Below are 20,477 nucleotides of genomic sequence, written 5' to 3' on the forward strand. Positions count from 1 at the left end.
CACAAACTCCGACCAAACGGTCAAACTAGGCAGCGCTGATCAAATATGAGTCAATCTTATGTTACCTTAATGCCTATTTCTCTCCTCAAATGTTTTCAGAATCATCTTGTAGTACACGGTTTAGCTGTAAAATGAGAAAGTTTGTGACGCGCCCGCCATTGTGAAATCTGGTGAAGGAACACCAAGTCCTGGTCACATGACCGGAGCACAGCCAATAGGAACGCTCTCAATGAAAGATTTTCTAAAGCCTGAAAACAGAGCCATAAGGAGGTGCAGAAGTCTAGTTTTCTCTCAGAACACTTGAATTACAATATGCTGAAAGGTTATTATGGAATTTTTGCCCAATGATTCCAAAAAGATACTGCCTACTGCCACTTTAATGAAAGTTCTCTTTATGTATAGATGTTAATTTTTATGAGGGGTTTGTTTTGTGCTGTACAATGGTGCAACCAGACTGACAACTGAAAGGGCATAAAAAGAGACAAAGATCCCTCTGAACAACAGTTCAATGTGAGGGACACCATTCACTGTGAAACAGACTCTCCATTATTCGCCAGATAATCCCAGATTAAAGGTTTTGGGTGTTTGTGAACTGGTTTGACAGATTCTGAACAAATGTTTACTTGGCTCGTGCACATCCACAGACTGTGTTCTGGGCTTTAAAAAAAAAAGGGGGTTTTCCAGGATTTCAAGGCAATTGTTTGGATATGTGGCTCCTCTTTGTCAGTATTATTTTCTTCTCTTTGTGCAGTTCTGTGAAGTGTGTGATCATATCTTTACTGAAAACCATAACATCACTGTGGTGAGCTGTTGCAGACCTTTTCTCCTCTGAACTCTCCTCTTATGGTAAATGTTAAATGATGGACTTGCATTTATATAGCGCTTTTCTAGTCTTCCAACCACTCAAAGCGCTTCACACTACATGTCAGCATTCACCCATTCACACACACATTCACACACTGATGGCAGAGGGTGCTAAGGTGCCAACTTTGCCCATCAGGATCTAATCTAAATACTCATTCACACACCGATGTCTCAGCCTTCAGGAGCAATTTGGGGTTAAGTGTCTTGCTCAAGGACAAATCGACATGTGACCCGGAGCAGCCAGACTAACTTATTTAGTTCAGGTGAGAATGACGACATTCATCACCTAAAAAATGCATCTGGCTCCTCTAACAAGATCACTGCTGTGCAGCTCATTAGGAGTTCATCTCAGGGCTCATTGTTTTATTAGATTCAGAAACATTATATTACTCAGCAGTTATTATATCATGTGTTATTATAAACAGACTGTGGTGTGTCATCAGTTGAAATAAGAAATGCATTTCATCTTTGTTGTGTTTACTGTCTTTAGCCTGTTTAACCTCTTTGTGTCATGCTGCCTTCAAGTCTGTAGGACATCTCAGAACAAGGACTGGAAAATGCATGAATGCGGCAACAAAGAGGGAAATACGATATGTGTCCTAAATTGTAGTTCATATGTTATTATTTTCATGAGCGAAAGTCTCAGTTAAGTTTAATGACTGCATGTACAAGTTGCGTAACAAGTTGGATAATTAGTTGTTGTTGTTTTTTTCCAAATGTAATCATATGTTTATCTATGTAGGCTATTAAAACACATTTCATATCACATAAAAATGTTTTCTTTTTTAGATATTTAGCGTGTGACAGGTAAGACATCACATGGGAAATAATGAATTTCACATGTACAGTTATCACGTGTTAAATTATAAAAAATATTAATATGGTTTTTTTTTATCTGACACCTCTATAGTTAAGTTTTGGTTAGGTTTAGACAATTGAGACTAGGTAATAGTTAAGCTTAATTTGGCAAAGAAACTTCCTTCCTAAGAGCTTTTCAGCGCTACATCACAACACATTATTTTCACGAACACACATGGTCGTTTTTCAGGAAAACGCAAATGTAGTTTCAAAACAACTGTTTAAAAACAACTGGTGTCCTGAGTTTATCTGATGGAGTGTGGCATATTTACACACTGGAGAGGACTCACTAATGTGAGTCTCTTACATGTTGTGTGACAGACGAGGTTCTCCCCGAGGCTCACGGGGGAAAAGACAAATAAGCTACCCTCGTCTGCTCCGGAGCTTTTTCTGCACCGCTGCTGGGTGAACTGCAACAAGCACTGCCAGCTGGTCTGAATGGGAAAATTTTAAATATCAATATTTCCTCATTACATAAATCCACTTACTCACATACCAGCGATGTTAGAACTTAAAAATCCCCACAAGGAAATCATCCCCCAAAACCTAAAAAAGCTGTTTGCTGGCACAGTAAAGGACTATTTGTGTTTAGATTTCAGCTTCTGTCAAACCAAAATGTGTGGGAGAGATAAACACCGTCAGCATTTCTAAAAAACATCTGAACCCGAAAGACAAAGAGACAAAACTCCCAGTTGAGTAAGAGAAGTGGACGAGTCGCCCCGAGACAGAATCTAACGGTTATGAGAGTAGGAAGGTGAAACAGTCATGACTGAAGCTATCATTCAGTAGAGATCGTCCCTCCGGTCAAGTCAACTATGTTGTTGTATAAAATGTTTACCAGTTTTAACTAACCACTAACCACAAATATGAAAATGTTTCTCAGTTAATTATTTGCAAAGCACGAGGGTTTATTTCAATCAATTTCTGATACTGTTAGTAAATATAAAACCTGCAACTAATGATTCATTTTATTTTGAGTTGTTTTAATCAGCTTGATCTACAAAATTAAAACGTAATGACTAATACCGACCACAAATGACATTTGTTTTTATTTGACAACTAGAATGGCACTCGGAGAGCACAGACCTCCTGTCAGCTTGCGCCATCATCCACATGTATTTTTGTTTATGTTGAGATCAGCTGTACGCAGCGCAGCATAGTCAAACACTTCCTTCAAACTGGACAGAAACAAAATAAAACACACCTAAACCATCGTCGTTACTCTTTCCAACAATCACCAAGTGTGCTTTGGTTGAACTCAACTCTAATTTCACAGAGTTTAATGTGAAAAAACCTTGAATCTACAGTTGTTCCCCCCCACCCCCCACTCTCTCTCTGTCTCTCTCTCTGAAGGAAAGAGGCGGGGTCATGCTTCATCAACGCATCATCAGTTACACTGCGCATGTGTTATGCCCAGAGGTCTTAATGTTCTGGCTGATCGGAATCCTTAAAAAATTTCCTGAATCCGGATCATGGTCCGAATCATCACCAAAGTCTAATGGATTGTTCATTGTGCTACCCCTCCAAAAAATTTCATTCAAATCCACCGCAGACTTTTGGAGTAATCCTGCTAACAGACAAACAAACAAACAAACAAACAAACAAACCAACGCCGGTGAAAACATGACCTTCTTCCGAGTTCTTCGGCCTTGGCGGAGGTAATAATAAATGTCTTTGGCTGCTGAAAGAGCTCGACACAAATTTTTCTGTCAAGGGAACCTGGGCGATGCTAACTTCCTGGTTGGCCTCCAAAAATACGTCATCCCTGGAGCACTCTATACTTCCATTCGTATATCAATTACTCACCGTGTGTTACCTTGTCCTCTTGAAGAAAACTTTGTTTATCTCGCATGCGCATTACGCGTGAGCGTAGAATCCGATAACGACCGAAAACGGAGAAAATCTTTAATGAATTGAAGTAAATGGGGGCCGCCTTTAACAACAGCAAAACTATATAAAAAAAATAATGTACAAACTCTCACACAACTCGTATGATAGTAGTCTAGTGTAACAATAGTATAAAACAAGTCTCACTTATCCAGTTGTATGCTCACTACTTCCCAAACACATACATTTTTGCCAAAACGTTGCTATTTAAAACCATAGATGTATAAAGAGAACTGGATACAGCGTTGGGGGCGGGGCCCCGGTCATTCCTATGAGAGTTGCTCATTGGCGCATGAAGCCTAAATGGCTCGACTTCCGTCTGGAAAAGTACCTTGGCGGACCATGGGCAACTGGAACATGCGCAGTAGCGTCTGTTCGGTCACATGACTCCGTCATGGGGTCCCAACGTCACGGTCTGGGTCTCACTCACATGAACGGAGGAAGGGAAATAACTCTGGATTCAGCTGTTAGTGCATTTTACAACTTTAAAAAAAAATTTTTAGTAAGGGCTTTTAGAGTGTTCATACTGGGAAGTTGATTCACCTAAAAAAAGATCCGCTGAGTTACAGATGTCTCTTCCTCAATGTAAGTCTATGGGGAAAAGTCTTTTTGGGCCTAATGGCATCACGTGACTGACACGGAAGTTGCAGTACCACCTTTTGTCCACTACGAAAGTCCGGATCGTCGTCCGGCGCTGTTCCTGGGGGCTTGGTTAGAAAAGGTCGTCGTGCAGCAAGTCTCGCGCGAGTTTTTTTGCAGCTCTCGGAGCAGATTTTGCAATTTGTGGGTTACCTTCTAGACAAGTCCATCAGACAGTAGTGGCGGAAGTGTTTTAAATAGTTCGATTTTGGCGAAAATGCATAATGTTTGGGAAGCAGTGAGCACACAACTATAAACCAGACTTGGATTATGCTGCAGTAGAGTCTGCAAAAGTATGTCAGGCTGTTGTTAAAGCTGGCCTAGCCTACATGAATTCATCAAGGATTTACTAAGTTTTCAGATCCTCCATTGAAACATTTGATAAAAACAAAGTTTTCTTCAACATACAAGTGAGTAATTGACAGGCCTACATTATAGTCTCTGTTTATCCTCTGCTAATATTCGTGCTAATATTCATATGAAGTGACTTTTCCAGATCCAGGTGTTGCAGGTGTTGTCTTACCTGATGATGTCATCATTGTGTCCCAGGTAGAACCTCTGGCTGTGCTCTCTGGTGTTGTAAACCACTCCGACCCCGGCCACGAAGTACACCACCTCCTTCCCGGCGGTGTAGTACAGGTTATTCCGGCACTGGTGGCCCCGGTACCCGTACACCCAGTCCAGTCTGAGCCGGCAGCCCGGGGCGCTCCGGTCCGACATCCTCGCTCATCTGACGGACACCGTGTCCGCCCTACTGCTGCTTCTTCTTCTTCTTCTTCTTCTGGTTTAAGATCCTCCAGAAAACAATAGTAGAGATTTATTATCGATAAACTGATATCGACAAAAACAAATATTAGTTTTTAAAGTTTTAAACATCTAATTTTCTTGGATTCTGATCATTTTTGCTTATTCCAGGTAGCTACAAAATTAAATAAGTTACAAAAGTGGACATTATAATATATCCTATATATGCAAATATTATATCAAATTAAACATTTATAGTTCCTTATATTCTTTATAATGAGTGTGATGGTAACGAGTGAGTTTACAGTAACTGTGATACACAGAAACATACTAGTTATTGTGGTATTATAGAGTTATTTCAGTACTTACGAGTCATTTTCCATCTCTGATCATATTTCTGTAGCATGTCCATAGTTCCTCATCCAGCAGCAGGTGAATTAGATAGCTCAGAATAACAGGCGGCTCAGAGCTTCTTTACTCTCTACCAGTCATCATCATCATCATCATCATCATCCTCTTCCTCCTCAGGGCTGCTGCTGAATGAACTATCTGTTATAGTCCTGCAGAGACATTCCGATGCACTTAATAGTATTTGTATCTCCTGTGGTTTCAGTGTAATCTCCTTTAATATTCCTAAAGGGACTAACAGTGCGTATTTTTATTGCACTATAAATCATAAGCAGTGACTTTATAACGATCCCATTGTGCCTTATTATATTTAATAGCTACAATTAAGAACGAGACGAACTTTATTGTGTTTATAATGACAGTTTTACTTTCATCAAGTAGCGCGCTCTGAGCCTCATTCATAATTTCTGCCTCAGCCTGGAATATTGTCCACAGTCTACAGACACACTGCAGATGATTTTATTTTACTTTTCCAAAAGGAAATAAAAGAATGGAAATTGAAAAAATATCCTAACGCGTTTGGGAAGATCTGTCCCCAAAACAACAACAACAACAAAAACAGCACAATTGATGGAGGATTGTGCTCGTGGAGAATATAATCCGTCCTCACACTAATCCTCGCCCTCGGTACCAGCCATGGGTGTGTTTTCCTCCTGTATCCTGTATCCTCCTCCTGTGTTCACATCAGCCCTCCGCTGGAAGAACGCGCACCGCAGAAGGTGGACAAAGTGCCGCTGGAGGTAAAACGTGCGGCGGCTCACAAACCCATTCACAAATCTGTGCGTGAGTACAAATCAACCGGAGTCAGGAGGACAGACAGGGTGTGTAATAATCCCCGAATCTCAGAAATAAAAGAAGCGGATTATTTCCACTGTGAAATGACCGGCCAGTTCCGGAGAGAGCCGAGGAGAGACAGAGGAGGAGAGAGAGAGAGAGAGAGCGACAAAAACAAGTGTTTTTAATCCCGCAGATGATCCAACTTCAACGGGCAAAGGAGAGGAGAAGCCCGGGGTTCACACCGCAGTAGTCCGGCCGGAGGACCGGAGAGGAGAGTCCTGATTCCCGGAGAGAGGAGAGCATCCTCCCGCTGCAGCGGAGTCCCTCCACCCACAGACGGACAGACAGACGGACAGACAGGGAGGCAGGCAGTCAGGTGAGCAGACAGATGGGCTCAGCTGTTCAGTAAACCAGTAGGACCTCAGACGCCTATAGAGACCCTCCCTGACCAGAGAGTCTCATCACTGTGATGTTTTCTCGCTCGTTTTCGGACTGACAAGCAGAAGCATCAAGTTCACACAGAGCAGAAGATTAGATCGCGTTTCCGGTGTGTAAACCTAAAAAATAAGAGCCCTTTGATTATTAGTTTTTCCTCACCTGCTCAAATTGAAATCTATTGTAGAATGCTTCAGAATTGTAAACACTGAGAAATATGGAACATAAACCTAAATCCTTAGGAATCGCTAACTAATATGATTTCTTAATAAAAGGAAAACCTATTTAAAATCAGTTTTCTTGATACAAACCTGGTGCTTTATGATAGTTAATGTTTAGCTTGCATGTTTGCCATAAAGCACTGAATTTTATTTGGCTGATGCTCAGTTTTTGCATCTTCTGAAGTTTTTGAGCAAAATTACTAAGGCTGTCAAAGATAACACGATAATAACACGTTAACGCAAATTAGAGTGAAGATGCCGGCACCGTATGAACATAGAAAATCTAAAGAATCCATCAGTACCAACCGTGTCATACTAGCTTGTCATGAAGGAGGTTAAATAACACTCTAAAATTATGCTGAATTTTGGCAATGAAAAACTGTTATGGCCATTTTCAAAGGGGTCCCTTGACCTCTGACTTCAAGATATGTGAATGAAAACGGGGTCTGTGGGTACCCACGAGTTTCCCCTTTACAGACATGCCAACTTTATGCCTGTTGGGCTGCAGTTTGCCATGTTATGAAAAACAAAATGCGCGATTAATTTGCAATTGATCACAATTAAATATTTTAATCGATTGACAGCCCTAAAAATGCCTAAACTTTTATTGGTTCCAACTTCTAAAATTTTAGCATTTGCTGCTTTTCTCTTTCTTACATTATAGTAAATACATGTTTTAAAACTGTTGGTTGAAGAAAAAATCAATCAATAATAATAATTTTTAAAAAAATGGTTAGTTGCAGCCCTATCCAAAGAAAAAGCAACACAGACAAATGTCAAGTAATTTTCAAAGTTAACGTGAAATAATTCACTTCAAAGAAAACCTAGCGTTTGATTTTGCAGCTCACTCACTGGTGAGTTTTTACAAATGAAGCCCGCGGACTCAAACAGAAGGTCGGTGGTTCAATCCCCGGTTCTTACGGTCACATATCAATGTGTCCTTGAGCAATGATGATGATTATGATATTTTATACCTCTACTCCCCTACAGAAGTAAATATTCTACACTTTACTATAGGGCAGCTTCACTTACTGGTTACTTTACAGATTAAAATGTTACATTAAAACACATGAAATGATCATAAAAATACAATACAAAACCCCTTTACAAAATAACGTTGCCTAATTGGAGACCCCTGTCATGTTTCAGATGTCTCTGAGTTGTTGACAGTACCACCAAAGACAAGTTTCATTTCAGTAACTTTTCAAATGATCAATATTTCTCAAAAAAACAAAGATTAGAGGAAAAAGTCCATAAAGTAAAAACAGATGTGTGTCAGAATTTAGTACATCTTTGAATGCAGGACTTTTATAATGGAGTAATTTTACATTGTTGTATTGGTGCTTTTACTTTAGTAAAGGTTTTGAGTAGCCTTCTTCCACCACTGAAACATTGTATAAAACGTTTAATTTGAGCTCATCACTGATATGATTGTAACATGGTACCAGCCAGCTGTAAAATTCTGGATTTAATTTTGAAGGTTCTATGTCTACACTTCCGGTGTTATTGTGGTGACTTGTGAAGCGCTTGTCGCAGCTCGGACTCGGGAGGTAACCATGACGCACTGAGAGAAAACACCCGGCTCCGCTGGAGAGCACGCACGGCCGCAAAGACTGATGGGACTTTGTGTTTTTTTCCCTGATCGTCATCATTCATGTGAGGAATAAAAAAACTACAGATACCAGCAGCAGTGACGGAGGAGCTGTCCGTGGTGCTGAACGGGGAGAGGAGGAGAGAAAGTTACAATTTTAGTTATATAAAACATTTAATTAGAAGTAAATATATTGTTATTAAAATGCAACATGAATATACACAGAAAAATAATATATTAAATACAAGAAAATGTAAGAAAATAAAAGAATTAAAGGAGAAAACAAACCAAAATAAAATGAACAAAAATTGTTTATGAATGAAGCAAATGAAACCATTAAAGCAATGAAAAGGTGTTAGGGAAAAAAACATGTTTAATGTTAACACCAAAGTATTTATTAAAGTTTGAGTTATAGTTGTTATAGTTACAGTTGTAGCTATGGGCCACATATCCTCAGGTATAGAAGACAGAACCTGCCAAAATAATTTTAAAAAAATAAAAAAAGTACTCAATAAATAAATATGTCATAAAATGTAGCAAAAATAATATAAAAAAATAAATGTGGCCATTAATTAATTGATACAAATTTAACTAAATCCTACCATGGAGAGAACGGGCTGCAGGGCGCGGCATCGCCCTGGAGGTTCCCACTCTGAACGTCCTAAACCTCGGGGAGGAGACTGTTCAGCTTCAGATGGTTGATCTGCACACCTGTACCGGTACGAGGCAGCAGATGTTGTCATTCCACCGTTTGGCCACTACAAAAATTTGCTTCAAAGCCGGGCGCTCCCCATGATGACACAACATTTTTCTTCTTCTTCTAATGAAGAAAAGAAAAGAATACAGTTATATAAAAGTAATAATATAAATATAAATATATATAGGGTGACATGTAAAGGGAAAATAGTGCAGAAATAAATACATAAATAAATAAATACACACATTTAGAAATAAATATAGAATAAATAAAAAAATGAATGCTAAATAAATATAAATGACAAAATAAATAAATACAAAATAGATGCAAAAATAAATAAAATTAAACTAAACAAACAAAACATCTGAAATTACAAAATAGGAATTTATTTCTGGTTTAATCTCAGCGACATCAGAAAGTGTTAAGACTATCAGAGGATTCGGGCAGTGAGGAGCAGACAATCACAAACTGACAGACGGCTGAAAACCCTCAAACCAACATTATCTTTTATGACATACACTGCATATGTGATGTGTTTCTACTCTGTAACACTCGGGGGCTGAAGTGGAAACTGATCCCTGCAGAGGACCAGATGAGTTTCATTATAATGGACCACCTGTGAATGACTGTGTGGGCTGATTTGGAATCTTTTGTTTTTATGTTTACCTCAGATGTAATAATCATACCCAACAGAGCTGTATATGAACCTGTAAGACTCAGCGAGTGGGTGGATTCAATAACTCCTGAACAACACAATAAGACAAGCTCCCGTCTGACCGTCTCGACAGAAACTGAACTTTATAAACCACTTGTGGACTGTGGGGTGTTCCTGTTATTTTGTCCCCTCCCTGTATCCACTGTAAAATGTGCAGAAGGTATGCTTCTTTACACAGAGTAAAATGTTTGTCTCTGACATGATTATGATCACTTTTAAACACATTTTGTACTGTATGCTTTGTCACATGCTAGTTCAGTAGCACTTTCAACATATGCATTGTGAACAAAATACAGTACATGTCATAAATAAAACACATACTGCATATATTACTTTACTACAGCATAAGACAATATAGATGGACATGTAAATAAAAATAAATAATATCAAATCTGTACATTTTGCAAGACGTATAATTATTTTTGAATCAGGGGTGTAGGACTGATGACAAACTGGCTATTTATATTTCAATCAGGAGAGACTCGTATGAATTGAATGATGATTTATTACAAAGTGCACGAATTATGAATAGTAACAGTCTTTGGCTATTTAGACCCCATGTGACATAATAAGATGGAAGTGATGCCGTAGTTGGATTTAGGATTGTTCCCCCCGGGTCTAGACACTGGTGATGGTGGTAGTGAAGATTGATGCAGATCCGATGAATGAAGTGGAGCAGGATTGCTCTGATTGGATGAATCTGGAGGTGATGGGGTGGTGGAGGGTCGCATCAGTTTGTGTTGATACTGACACTGAAACAGCATAGAGGAGAACGGTTTTTAAACTTTTGACAGCAACAATGTGATTGGTTTAGGGAGATATGGCAAGCTCTGATTGGTCACTGAAAAGAGGGACGCCCATAATCAGCTGACATATTAATAGCCCATGAGAGAGTGACCCAGAATGAATGAGAATGAATGAGATTGCACCCCTAGTCTTCCTGACTGAATTTACGCATAAGCTTCATTTCAATCAGGAGAGACTCGTATGAATTGAATGATGATTTATTACAAAGTGCACGAATTATGAATAGTAACAGTCTTTGGCGATGACACCATGTGACATAATAAGGGGGAAGTGATGCCGTAGTTGGATTTAGGATTATTCCCCCAAAGAAAACAGGGAATAAATACGTTGATTTATTGCCTATAAATATGAGGTTAAAACAGTGCACGTCTCCTTACCTTACAGCATCTGTGAAATTTAAGCAGAAATAAAATTAATTAGATCATGATTAAAACAAGTTATAACTCGCATGGTATGAGGTAAAGATAGAACCCGATATAGAATATGATCACAAGACCAGGTGATTATGGTAACCTAAGAACACTGCCAGAGTGGGGTCGAGATAGACCGTGCAATAGTAAGGTCGCATGACAAGTGTAATAAGTGGGGTAATGATATACATTGAGAGCCATCACGATAGACCAGAGCAATAAAGAGGTCACGATAGACCAGAGCAATAGAGAGGTCACGATAGACCAGAGCAATAGAGAGGTCACGATAGACCAGCATATGAGTGAATAGGAGTAATCACCTAAGCTATGAATAATAGAAAATAGCTGAATATAAGATAATAAAAGAGTGTAGGAGTATTCAAAGGTAGTGAATTGCTTGTAGTGATCTGAATTAATTAATCTGAACAGATGAATTGATGAATGCCGAGGTCAGCTGTGACAGGAACCAGATAAAATAGAGGGACGATTAGCAGCAATGCAGCCGCTAAACTGAACATCATCACCAGTTATATACACGAATATAGAGGATCTGCTGTCTGTTGTTATTTGTGTGACAGGTCGTGACGACTTCTGTGCAGATGAACGCATGATGCTTCCGTTCAATCTGAAGAGTGTACTATTTGGAAGCCAACGATTGAGGTACTCATGACTAATGTGATTGTGTTCCGATAGTTCTTGGTCTAAGTCGCATGTAATTAATCATAGATTTAAAAGGGCAAAACAAGAGATTAGGCGAGCTACGATTACTGAACATGCACCTGCACTTTTGGAGTGCTCAGGAGTAAGCTATAATGACTAGGGTGAAAGCCAGATCCGATTCAATGATTAGTTGAATATGAGATAAGAAGAGAGTGTATGAGTATTAAAAAGTAGAGAATACGCTGATAATAAATGAAAGCATTGATTAGAAATGATGATACGAAGCACTCGCCTGAAATATGATGAATATAAACATTTGCAAGATAAAACATGAATATGTAGTAATAAAGAACTCATACTTGAGCGATTAGCCGAAAGGCCAAGAATTGCTTGCAATGATCCAAATTAATTAAACTGAACAGATACCTGATGAATGCCGAGGTCAGCTGCAACCGGAATCAGACAAATAGAGGAACGTTTAGCAGCAATGCAGCCGCTAAACGAAAACCACCGCCAGTTATATGCATGAACATGAGGATCTGTTGAATGACGCCAGAGGATCCGCAAATTGCTGTTGCCGCTGAGAAGGGTCGTGATGACTCTCTGTGCAGATGAGCGCGTGATGCCTCTGTTCCATCCGAAGAGTTTACCATTGGGATGCCAACGATTGAGGGACACATGAACCAATGTGATTGTGCTCCGATGAACGCCCCGATATGTAGCCCACGAGCCTATGATGAACACTGGAGCAAGAGGGAGGCTGGCGCTGAGACCGTACCGTTATATTCTCCCCCCAAAAGAAATTTGCTTGCTCGTGAAGAAGAATGTATGCCGTTATGCCACTGCACAGTTGTGTGTGATGTTGAGATGAGGTCAGCCATGACGAAACACTGTTTAAAGTGGATCGTATGATCAAGCATATGTCAGAAGGCGACGCGTCCCCAGCCATATGGTCCCAGTTGAACGCCGTAGCTGCACCGTGGTTATGAGGTGACATTGTTTCTACGTCGAATACATTCCGACGACGTTCTTTATGCTCGTAGATTTTGATCGCATTATTTCACCCCATTCACATTCCCAGCGTCGGAACGCCGATGCTTGTCGCAGCCATCGCATATATATTTACCGTTAAGGCTTCAGTGTTTCCACGAGGCACTGGGCCTTCCTTTACCACAATGTTAGACTTTTATTTATTTATTTCGAGCATGGGTTGGAATCTGCCTCCAACTGCCGTCCATGAGAGCCATGGTTCACTTGCAAACACCGACCGACTTTCAGACCAGTCAGCTCTGATCAATTATGAATCATATTCTGATACTGTAATGCCTACTTCTCTCTCGAATGTTTTCATACACATTTTGTAGTGTACTGTTTATCTGTAATTGAGAGTTTGTGACCCAGCAGCCATGTTGAGACAAAGTTTGAAGAAATCCCAACAGCGTTCGCCGCCGGAGCAAAGCCTGAAGTAGAGCCTTGAGGAATTCAAGATTCGAATTATCCCTTAGACACGTGAATTACAATATGCTCAAAATCATTATGGAATTTTGCCCAATGTGCTGATTTTGTTGCCCATGAAGCTTTAAGGTCTCTGCCAAAGTGAGGCGACAGAGTGAAAGCTCCGGGTCATGAGTAGAGGAAGTCGTAGTGAAAAAAGCCCACTCGAGAATTTCACCCAGACACTGGGGTCTCAAGACCTGTGTGATCAATTCATGTTACCATATTTATTCATTTATTATAATTATTATTATTTAATCATTTGAACGTTCAAAACCTTCGTTTGCGCTATGGTTACTGGTGACTGCTGCTTGATAAGCTGCACTGAACGAGGTAGAAACTCGGTGCATGTAGTGAATGTACGCCATGAAGCATTTAGTCTTTCTATGCTTAGTCAATATTTAATAAAACGGTCGCTATACCGTGATGTAGTACATGAAACGGGTAACCCAAAGTCATGTGCCTCTGTCCTCCAGATTCCCAACGCATCTGCAAGACCTCACCTCGGGAGGAAACAAGCAGTAAGAGCTGATCTGAGGTCTGCTGCCCATCTGCCGTCTATGAGCCGGCTGTCATGAATCAATATTCTGTTACGTTAATGCTTATTTCTTTCCACAATTTTCTCAGAATCATCTTGTAGTGCACGGTTTAGCTGTAAGATGAGAGTTTGTGACGCCGCCGCCATTGTGAAATCTGGTGAAGGAACGCCGAGTTCTGGTCACATGACCGGAGCACAGCCAATAGGAACGCTCTCTCAATGAAATGACCTGTGATTGGTCAAAGTCTCCCGTCAAGGGTTAGATCTTTTTAAAGTCTGAAAACAGAGCCATGAGGAGGAGCAGAAGTCTAGTTTTCTCTCAGAACACTTGAATTACGATATGCTGAAAGGTTATTATGGAATTGTTCCCAATGCAGCCAAAAATTCTGACTACTGAAGCTTTATCTGATATAATGACTATAAGGTATTAACTTGCATTTAAGTCCCATTACACAGGACTTGTAGGAACGTACAAGCGCCACTAGATGGAGACAGCATTGAAGACAGCGTATGAGAACTTGCAGTGCTTATTACCGTAATACACGTATTTAAGGTTCCACGTAATTTGCGATGCTTTATGAATTATGCAGTGATATTTGTAGGGTTTAAGACGCCTAATGTTGTCAAGAATACCCAAGCGAACCGAGTTTTTGCTATATGTCACAGATTTTAAGAACAGAAGGCTGCTTCAGTCCAAAGTCTGTAACCCTGTACACTGTAGAATTAGAGCGCACCGCTATTACAGTATTTACGGTAATAGTTCCCAGTGGGCCGTGATGCGCCGAGAGAATGAAAAGTGTTACAGTTTGAACAAACACTTCGAAAACTAGTTAAAACACAGCTGGTTATCTACCAGGACTGGATCCCGTGAGGCCACCGGTTTGATGTACCCGCTGAACCTATGGAGTTATTGAGCAGATGACTTTGAATCACGTCGGTTCTTCTGTGAGGAACCCGGAAATGTTTTAACTCTGACTGAATACGGAGCGAGATGAATGACACATTGATATCGAAGCTATCCAAACGTAAGACAACGTTTCCTCGATGGTGATATGTGGCCTCTTGCCAGGTAAGATGAGGCTGGTGAATTTTGTGAAACCTTTACCTTTAGATGAAGCGGCTTGAAGTGGAATGAATGTAGTGACGAGGCGCTGTGATGAAGAAGCCATACGCTGATGAGGCGTGAGCCTGAGCATTATGAGCTGGAGGCATAATAGTTGCTGGATTTAACCGAGACTGCTAGTGCGATGTTTGTAGCCTGAGTAGCATATGTGACCTGCTCCATCATTATGAGTCACATTGACCCCGAAACTATTTTGAGTTATCTATCTGACTGTAAAGAGGAACGTCTCAGCTTTATGGCAATACCAAGATTATCTTTCTACGCCAAATATTCAATGAGATATGCTCTTTCAAAGTTCGACTGTCATGAAACATTACTTTTGAGAAAAAGGGCATTAAAGATAAGAATTCATTTTCAGCCATTTTTTGCATTGATTAAAACACATTTATTAAGACTCAAGTCTAAATGAACACAATATGTTTTGGTCAAAAGTGACACCCAACATTTCATAATGTAGGCTACACATACCTTCATGCATACATGTGCACATAGTCACGAGCACGTGATGTGCACGTGGCCACGTGCACGCGTATGACCACAAGCAGTACAGTAGATAGGGATAGAAGTCCATGTAGAAAATAATCCAAAATGTATGGAATAAAATTTATAAAATATAAAAAAATATACTGTACATATGATATAATATATAGTATATATGTTTATTTCAATATAATAATAATTATATGAAGAATACATAATTAAAAATATTAAATATGGAGCCATGTGCACACAGGTACATGCACAAACTTACAAGTCCATATCCAAACAATAAAAAAAACATACTAGAAAATGGATAGCATATGAACAAATATTATGTACATATTATGTATGTACAATATTATATAAAATACATAATAGAAATATAGATATAATAGAAAGACTATGAAATGTGTTGCCTGTGCACATTCTGCTGGCTTCTTCTGCAGCTCACTGTATCCTTTCACAGGGTCATATGGGAGCTGATCTTCTCAAGGAGATCCAGATGTTTCTCATCTACAAAATGACATAAAGTGAAAAGCATAAAGTGAAAAATCAAGTCATTTTAGGCTGGCTAAATCATGTTGAATCATTGTTGAATGAGGCCTGATCATTATCATATTAATACAGCCCTATATTCATTAACATAGCCTATTCACCATGTGATATCAGATTAATATACAACATATCATTTTACTATATGTTAAGCTATTTCTTTTGCTATTTAAAATGATATCCTCACCTTTTGTGTCTCTCACAGCAACCCTGTCTGTCCCTGTCCCTGTCTCCTAGAAATGACATTTGTATATTGTTTTCATAAAACCTGGTGTGGTGAGGAGGTAACAGCTGCCTGGATTATGTTCAGATACAACGCTTCTTTCAATGAATTAAACACTTCACAACATTTCCCTTTTAATAATAATAGTTTCTAGGAGACAGGCACCTGAGAGACATATCTGAGACAGACAGACACCTCAGAGACACACATGAGACACACAGGCACCTGAGAGACACACATGAGACACACAGACACCTCAGAGACACACATGAGACACACAGACACCTGAGAGACACACATGAGACACACAGACACCTGAGAGACACACATGAGACACAGAGACACCTGAGAGACACACATGAGAGAGATAGACACCTTAGAGACACACATGAGACAGACAGACACCTGAGAGAAACACCTGAGACAGACAGACACCTCAGAGACACACCTGAGACACACAGACACCTCAGAGACACACATGAGACAGACAGACAGACAGACAGACAGACAGACAGACAGACACCTGAGAGACACACCTGAGACAGACAGACACCTATAGACTACACACACCGACACACACATTATTAGCTGCTATTAATGCTTCTTAGCCTGCTCTATAGTGATTTAAAAGTCTTTAAAACAAACAGATAAAATAAGGATAGTGTAGTTTAACTATAATAACTTACCATTAGTCATTTCTTTCATTTGGTCGGGTCTTCTCTCCATCTCCTCCGGTGTAGAGAGCGGCGCTGTTGTACAGTTTGCAGCTACACTGGTACTCCCGGCCGGGCGATCTCAGTCTCTTTAACACTGTCCTGATTTAATAACTTTAATCAGAGACACTGTGTGTCATCATCGGCTCAGCCATGAGTGGAATATCTTCCTCCTCGCCTTCCTCCAACTCTCTTTCTCCGTCCTGATCAGCGGATTGAGAGCTAGCCTAGCCTCTAGCGTTAGCCGGGCGTCCGACCCGGCTCGGCGCACCCGCTGTCCTCATCACCCGGTGCGGTGAAATAATCTGAATTTAAGTTGGTCCAGTTGTCGTCAGATGTAGCACCTCTAACAGGAATTTAATTTAAAAATCGAGCAATGTTTTCCTCACGTGATTTCATCTTGTCAAGCCCGTTATCTCCTCTGTCAACCAGCTCTATTGAGCCGAGTCAATACAGCAGACTTCCGGTAAAAACTTTATGACAACGTTATGTTTAAGAGCTTCAAAACTAGACTTATCATTTGAATTTTACATCGATTCTTACTTTGTATTAAAGCTGAGACTTTATTTATTCAGAAACGCATAAAAAAACAAAACAACCCAAAACACACTTTTTCATAAAAAAACGTGTTTTTACAAGAATGCGCTGCCGCGACATCCGACTCATTTTGATAGAGCGGGTCACATATGAAGCTGCCTGAGCAGTGAAACAAGAGGGAGAAACTCCTCTGCTGAGGATCAGACGTCGCTGGTTATACCACTGAGACTGGATGAAGGTACGTGAACTATTTGTTTGCATCAAGCTGCTCGCATCAGTTTGTGCTGATACTGACACTGAAATAGCATAGAGGAGAACGGTTTTTAAACTTTTGACAGCAACAATGTGATTGGTTTAGGGAGATATGGCAAGCTCTGATTGGTCACTGAAAAGAGAGACGCCCATAATCAGCTGACATATTAATAGCCCATGAGAGAGTGACCCAGAATGAATGAGAATGAATGAGATCGCACCCCTAGTCTTCCTGACTGAATTTACGCATAAGCTTCATTTATATTATCAATGAATATGTAATGTAAATTGCAATACTCTTAATTAAAATGGTAATTAAAATCACATTTGACTTTGGTTTATAGGGAGCTGATGCTTACAAAATAAAATTATCTATACACACACATATATAAACTGGAAAAACAAAGTTCGGAAACTTGTGTTTGGTAGATTATTTCTCTGTTGTTACAATGCTAATGGTCATTGTATTTTACATGGTTGGAAAGCCTGTTTATTTACCTTCGCAATGATGTCCAACTTGTAAGGATCATGCATTTGTGGGATGAGCAGCACAGCTGATTATGTGGGGAGCGCCCAAGAAAAATTTGCCAAAATGCTCTGCCAATGGTAAACAGTGTATTCTCCTGTTGGTATTGACTCTTGTTTTGAGTTGGTTGGTGGATTGGATGATTGAACTCTCTATCAGTAACAAGGAACAAACAAAACATATTGGCTATTTTACACTTTATTCATTTAATACACCGTCAGGAGTCTCAGTAGCGGTGGAAGATCCATACGCAGCCACAACAGCCTGGCACCTCCTCCTCATGCTGGTCACCAACCTGGTCACACGTTGCTGTGGGATGGCGTTCCATTCCTCAACCAGGATTCATTGCAGGTCAGCCAACGAGGTTGTGTTGGTCACTCTAACACGTACAGCACGCCCAAGCTGATCCCACAAGTGTTGAATTGGGTTGAGGTGTGGACTCTTGGCAGGCCGTTCCATTCTCTCTACTCCCACATTGTGGAGGTAGTCTGTGATAACCCTGGCTCTGTGGGGGCGAGCGTTGTCATCTTAGAGGATGAAGTTAGGTCCCAGATTGTGGAGTTATGGGATCGCCACTGGCTGCAGAATCTCATCCCGATATCTCACTGCATTGAGATGGCCTTCAATGATGACAAGCCTTGTTTTGCCAGTGAGGGAGATGCCCCCCCCACACCATGACACTGCCCCCACCAAAAGCTGTTACTCCATCGGTGCAACAATCAGCATAGCGTTCTCCGCGTCGTCTCCATACTTTGACCCTGCCATCCAACTTTGGCAGACAGAACCTGGACTCATCACTGAACATGACATTCCCCCACATGTTCAGGTTCCATTGTCTGTGTTGTCGACACCAGCGCAAACGGGCCTGACAGTGAAAGGCATTCATTGCAGGCTTCCTGGTAGTCTTATGAGAATATACTGTTTACCATTGGCAGAGCATTTTGGCAAATTTTTCTTGGGCACTCCCCACATAATCAGCTGTGCTGCTCATCCCACAAATGCATGATCCTTACAAGTTGGACATCATTGTGAAGGTAAATAAACAGGCTTTCCAACGATGTAAAATATAATGACTATTAGCATTGTAACAACAGAGAAATAATCCACCAAACACAAGTTTCCGAACTTTGTTTTTCCAGTATATATATACAGTATACATATTATACACATATATACATATTTTTTTAAAGTTTTAAATGCAGACTTTTATTAAATGTGTTTTACACTGTGGTATTTGTATTTTTACTTCAATAGATAATCTAAATACTTCTATTGCACTGTTTAGACTGTGTATGTGATGTAATGGTGTGTTTGTCATTTGTGTGTGCATATTTTATATGGAAACTGTCAAGGGACTTTGGGACAATCTGGGGGCTTTTTTGCACGCACACACACACGCGCACACACAGTCTAATTATAAAAGATAAAAGCTGTGTTTACCTCTGAGCGCCATGACAACACACATACACAGCAGTCTGCAGATGGAAACAGCTGCTGCAGCCAAACAGAAAAAGGTGACACCGTGCTGTCAAATAGTGTAGTGTAGTAATACACACAGGTATAAAGTAAAAAAAAAAAAGTAAAGCTCAAGTACCTCTAGGTACCATCCATGTCTATTTTTGACTCTGGGGACAGTAAGCAGACCTGAACCAGACCAGCACAGAGGTCTGGATGCCTCACAGCAGATCATAAATGTTACTGGATGTGGTGTTGCTACTTTTACTTGAGGAAAGGGTCCGAATACTTCTTCCACCACTTGTCATCAAACCACTTACAGTAAGAGGTGTCCTCTTTTCCTGCTTTGTTAAGAGCTGGGCGGCAGCTTTTGACTAAGCTGAGAACAAGCAATTCATTTGGATGACATCTTAATAAGGAGAAAAGTCTAAATGAGAAGAGGTGAAGGCATCTCACCCTGTTGAGTGTGAAAGAAACCTTCAGCCAGTTTTCCGGACATAAGATCAATTCGTCGAAGAGCGAGGTCCTTCCGATATCCAACTCAAACTCCCCTCCCTCTGGATCATATCTACCTTTCAAGATTAAATCAAAAATGAAATATCTGGGAGTTGTTACTGATGGGGAATTGGGAAATTTTGAAAAACTGAATTATACACCATTGATGGAGAAAATTAGCAAAGATTTGACTAAGTGTAGTACTCTGCCTATTTCACTCATAGGGAGAGTTAATGCCATTAAGATGAACGTTATACCCGGGCTCATGTACCTGTTTCAGTCCATACCAGTTGGACTCCACAAATCATTTTTTAGAAAATACAACTCCTTGGTTATTACATTTTTATGGAATAATAAAGTCAAGAGAATAAAGAGA

The 20,477-nt window shown here is 40.2% G+C and overlaps 1 protein-coding gene across 4 annotated transcripts in view; it reads right to left on the reverse strand.

Moving 5' to 3' along the window:
• Nucleotides 1-6,685, reverse strand: part of LOC141773667 (echinoderm microtubule-associated protein-like 6) — a 512,018-nt gene extending 505,333 nt beyond the window's left edge. For all 4 annotated transcript variants that reach the window (XM_074645582.1, XM_074645580.1, XM_074645581.1 and 1 more), the window contains exons 1-2: nt 5,362-6,685; nt 4,772-5,042 (exon numbers count right to left, since the gene is read on the reverse strand). In XM_074645582.1, the coding sequence (XP_074501683.1) occupies nt 4,772-4,968 (197 nt within the window). In that variant the 5' untranslated portion in view covers nt 4,969-5,042; nt 5,362-6,685. The remainder of the gene's footprint in view (nt 1-4,771; nt 5,043-5,361) is intronic.
• Between the last annotated feature and the right edge of the window lie 13,792 nt (nt 6,686-20,477).

The sequence above is a fragment of the Sebastes fasciatus genome, chromosome 9 (genome assembly GCF_043250625.1).
Source record: "Sebastes fasciatus isolate fSebFas1 chromosome 9, fSebFas1.pri, whole genome shotgun sequence".
NCBI lineage: Eukaryota > Metazoa > Chordata > Actinopteri > Perciformes > Sebastidae > Sebastes > Sebastes fasciatus.